The sequence below is a fragment of the Aricia agestis genome, chromosome 20, assembly GCF_905147365.1.
Source record: "Aricia agestis chromosome 20, ilAriAges1.1, whole genome shotgun sequence".
Taxonomy (NCBI): Eukaryota; Metazoa; Arthropoda; class Insecta; order Lepidoptera; family Lycaenidae; genus Aricia; species Aricia agestis.
This window is the reverse complement of record NC_056425.1, coordinates 666,271-671,260: the sequence shown is the minus strand read 5'-3', so window position 1 is coordinate 671,260 and position 4,990 is coordinate 666,271. Positions and strand designations below refer to the sequence as shown.

General features: G+C 36.3%; 1 protein-coding gene across 1 annotated transcript; it reads right to left on the bottom strand.

The window, feature by feature from the left end:
• Positions 1 to 2,016: 2,016 nt before the first annotated feature.
• On the bottom strand, positions 2,017 to 4,462 carry LOC121737385. Its single transcript, XM_042129057.1, has 3 exons — positions 4,130 to 4,462; positions 2,180 to 2,243; positions 2,017 to 2,087 (listed from the first exon to the last, which is right to left on the bottom strand). The coding sequence occupies exons 1-3, from the start codon at positions 4,460 to 4,462 to the stop codon at positions 2,017 to 2,019; spliced, it is 468 nt and encodes a 155-aa protein (XP_041984991.1).
• Positions 4,463 to 4,990: the final 528 nt, after the last annotated feature.

Below are 4,990 nucleotides of genomic sequence, written 5' to 3'. Positions count from 1 at the left end.
CCGCACACCTATTAAAGGACAGCGATGATTCACCGAGGAATCAGGTCGCACTCTTTGTAGTTGAAATCGTGGGTGAGTCAGATGATGTACGGGACAGTTTTTAACGACATGTCAATATTAAACCCAGAAATAGTTCCTTTGTTTGCGGGTTGTGCTGCATGTGGATTGTGGATGCACATGTGCGTTAATAGTCAACATAATGATTCATTTAACAGTTTCGAAATTATAATTGGGTACTAGAATATGAATATGATGTACTCTTACAAGTGTGTGTGTGTTTGAAGACAATAAACACAAAATATTACATAATATTTTACCCGTCCTTTGTTAGGGGTTTCTTTTTTAACCGACTTCCAAAAAGGAGGAGGTTATATGTTCGGCTGTGGATATATATTTTTTATTTTTATTTGTGTTTATAATATCGATATAATTGATCAATGTTTGGGTCTTTTTGCAAATTTTAATATTACTGCAATGTTTTCACGCTAGAGGCAGCACAAACACAGACAGTAAAAAAAAGTTTTGTTCGACTTTAGACAACGTTTTTGTCAATATTTCGATATTGCGTGTGCAAACTGCAACATGTCCATGTGCGTAGCCACACTGGGGCAAGCTGAGGTGCTTGCCCCACCCTGGCTCTGACTCTGGCTGAATATCCGTAGTTACAAAAAAGAAAATTAAAAAATTAAAAATTAATTGATAATCTCCTTTAATTCCTTTAATTAACACCTCCATCGTGATTCGTGGAATAGATTTTCAATTGTTATGCGGCAGCCGGCTGCCACTTGGGGATTGATGGGTTATGTTCGAAATAGAATCTTCAGATGTATTTTAACAAATTGGTAATGTATTTCTAACGCTTCTAATCTACGCTACGTTTAACACTAGCTATGTTCAAACTTTAATTTGATGTCTTATTTATTGCAACATAAAACCTCTTAAATCCACGAAACAAGAAATAAATCCGCGCCTCACCTCTTAATCTCCCATAAAATACCACGGTTAGATGCCATGACAGAACCGTACAAAATAGAACAGCCGTTACGTCACTCGTCAGCCAATATTAATTACCGAATGGGGCCATAATTTCATTCCTGTCTTTCAAACTCTTAAAATTGTATCCGCGTCGCGCGCATAGATCACTCCAGACGAAATTATGGATGTTGTCTTTTGAAGGATTTTCATCTCTACGCCTCTGTGCCATCGAAATACAAATATGGAAGAGTTGTGCCCGTTTTCACCAACCCCTAACGCTAAGTGCCTACTACTAATTGTACCAATCCTATAATTATTTTGTTTATGAAATAAGGGGGCAAACGAGCAAACGGGTCGCCTGATGGAAAGCAACTACCGTCGCCCATGGACACTCGCAACATCAGAAGAGCTGCTGGTGCTGGTGCCGGCCTTTTAAGAGGGAATACGTTCTTTTCTTGAAGGTGTACACTGTGCAGGTCGTATAGATTCGGAAATACTGCTGGTGACAGTTTGTTCCAGAGTTAAATTTACTACCGTTTATGAATCTTAGACCTAAGACATTTGTGAAAAAAATAAACACATTCTTAAAAAAACTAAGTTTTTTTAAGAATTTGTTTATTTTAAGGATACATGGCCCTAAATATTCGCTAGGAGAGACTTAGTGTTAATGAAAACATTATTGCCTTAGGTACTTTTGTTTAAAATTGGAGCCACATTTGAGCAGCCCACTGTATAGTACTTATCGTTCCATATAGCATTGTATATCGGTGGGCTTTGGTATTTCGGTTTGTTTGGCTTAGAATTAGTGGTGTTATACTACATATTGTGTCCTATTTTAGTTTGTTGATCAGCTAACGTATTTTAATCGTTGTCAATTCGTCTCGAGACATTTTCGTCGGCTCATAATGAGGTGTGTTAGCACCTTTTACGCATTCTTTTGTTTTTGTTTTGTCAGTTCTTTGTTTGAACTTTAAACCACCTTTAACAAATTAACGCATATAAATAATATAATACATAGTATTGATAACAAGAACTTTATGCTTAAAATACATGAAGCTGTATAGAAATCAGAATAGAAGCATAATTAAGTTTAACATGGCCTATCTGGCCATATATTATATATTATGATCATGTATATATGTATGTACGATATTATTTTAGTAATAATATCGTAAAAATAAAATTACCATCAAAATAGCAGAAATTGATAGCGTAGTTAGGGAACGTTCCCACATTATAAGCTCTAGTTTATCTAATACAACTCCCGGCTGCCCCAATAAAGGCATTACGCAGTTGACAGTACATTCCCGCTGTCTGCAGGTTCCCGGTTCCCGGTTCCCGCGGGAATTCCCGGGAATTAATTCCGGGTAATTTATGTTTCGGACCGAAAATTGGAAGAAAGCATCCAATTTCAGTGAATTACGCAGCTCTTTGTGCTGAGTTATGTAAGTAAAGACGAATTATGTCTTGTTTAGAATAATTTCGTTAGTGAGATGACACAATTTTCGGTTTCGAGTTGTATTTTTCGGATGATGAAAATATTTTGCTACTTTCTCTTATTTTTGCAGTTATTTTTTAATCCCTTAAAATAGGATTACTTATATGCGAAGTCACAGACAATAATATGTATATTGTATAATCTATATACCTATAGCTCCAACAGATATAGATAGGCTCTGAAAATCTGGTTAAATAAGTGGAAAACTATGTTTATTTAAGCAGATCTATCAAACCTGCTTAAACCCTGGGCTTAAGGGCTTCTTTATAGGAATGTTTTAACCGTGGCAAAATATTTGATTATGCCCACAAAAATTATGCGAAGCAGAAGACAAATTCAAGTGTGGTATAATTCTCTCAGCTCCATTACAATGTTAAATAGGATGAGGCCGCAGTCACCCAAAATATAATTGTAAATAGAAGGCAATTCGGCAATGCGCAGCTTATATCAGTTACTGGACTTATTATGCTTGGTTGGTGCTGTAAGTTGTAATTCGAGCGAAATGGGAACTCGAGTTCATTTGAGGTATTCAAGATGAAATTGTTTGTTTTACAAAATTTAACAATTTATTACGAAATATTCGTCCTACATAAATAAATAAAAGAGTTATTATTAATATTTTGGTATAATATGCCCAGAGCCCCTAGCCACCTCGTTTTCTTTATCGTTTCTTTACGAAAACGCTGATCAAAACTGTATGGAATCGATAAAAGATGTCGATAATATTCTGAAAGCGCCCTTCGACTCGTATCATGACAATTTCATACATTTAGACCGGCGATTCCATGAAAAAGCGATAAAGAAAACGTATTGGCCCTTCATATATAAAAAAGATTAATTTGACTTTTCGCTTTACACCAACTTGTATAAAGGTATTTGTAAGTGGCTGTTATTTTTCAGATATTTGGCCTGAAAAATAACCTACAAAGCAATAATAACTTAGGATAATAAATGCAGTATGTTGTATCTATACTGTATGTATCAGTACAGTGTTAAAATATATCCATTATATATTTTTCCACACCACAAACGAATATTTTCCATTACTAATTTTAATTCCATTTCCGACTGCAAATCCTGTAACTCGGCATAAACAAATAAACAACCGCACACGTCACCGTTGGATTTATTAAATGTGCATAATCCGGCCGCCATGCTGAATCCGCCCAGGCAATGCCGTCCGCCCTAGCCGCCACAGCCGCCCACCACTATTCAATAGTGAGACTAGTGAATATGACTGTTTGAGTGTGGATTTGATTGACAAGAGGTTATAAAGGTAGTTTTTGTATGAAGACTATTTTAACCGACTTTCGGAAAGACGGAGGTTCTGTGTTCAGTTCTTTTCTAGCCAAAAATGATACATTGCTTTAATGACCCGTTAGGGTCAATTCAGACCGCAACGCGACGCGTACATGCATTTCTAATTTTGTATGGATTTGACAGACTTCAAGCAATTGAAGTCTGTCAAATCCATACAAAATTAGAAATGCGTCGCGTTGTGGTCTGGATTGAACCTTAGACGTATTGTTATGTCTAAAATTATTATTATTATTATTATTTAAAATAGATTTGTCTCGGCTTTAACCGGTAGAATGAAGCAGGTACGGGCGATTGCCAAGTATCCTGTTCATGTAGTGTGAAAAAAGTTTAATTGGTATGAGTTGAAGGGAAGGATGAAGATGAATTAAGGAAGCGGCGGACTATAGAGCAGGTATCTATAACGATTGACTTTTGTAACTGTATATATGTGTTTTTGTGAAGGTCAAGGGATTTAAGTGCAGCGGCAAGCGTTTTTGGAATAACACCGGTTGAGGAGATGACAATCGGGATTATTTTTACTGTGTTTTGATGCCACATTTGTTTGATCTCATCTGCGAGCGGTATGTATTTTTGGATTTTTTCTGTGTGTTTCTGTTTTAGGTTGTTGGTGTTTGGAACGGCGACGTCTATAAGGTAAGTGGTTTTTTCAGATTTAATTGTGAGGGTCATGTCTGGTCTATTGCTTAGAATGGTGCGGTCTGTGACGATATCGCGATCCCAGTAGAGTTTTACGGAGTCATTTTCTAGAACTTTAGATGGTTTGTATTTGTAGTACGGTGTATGTGTATCTATAAGGTTAAACTTGATTGCTATTAATTGATGTATATGTTTGGCTACGTTATCGTGACGGTGAGTATATTCTTTATTTGCTAGTGAACTGCATCCTCCGGTAATATGGTCTATTGTCTCAGTGGTTTGGTGGCATAATCTACACTTATCAGTTTCTACGAATTCTTTGAGGATAAATTTGGAGTAATTGCGAGTTTTGATAATTTGGTCCTGTATAGCTATTAAAAACCCTTCTGTTTCACTATAAATGTTGCCCTTAGTTAACCAACAGAATGACGCGGCTTGATCGATATGGTCCTGGCTTAACTGGTACGGAAATTTACCATGTAGAGCCTTGCTCTTCCATTTTTCTATTTTGTTGTCAATTTTAATTATTTTATTTTGAGGGTCAAATTGGTCATTATTAAA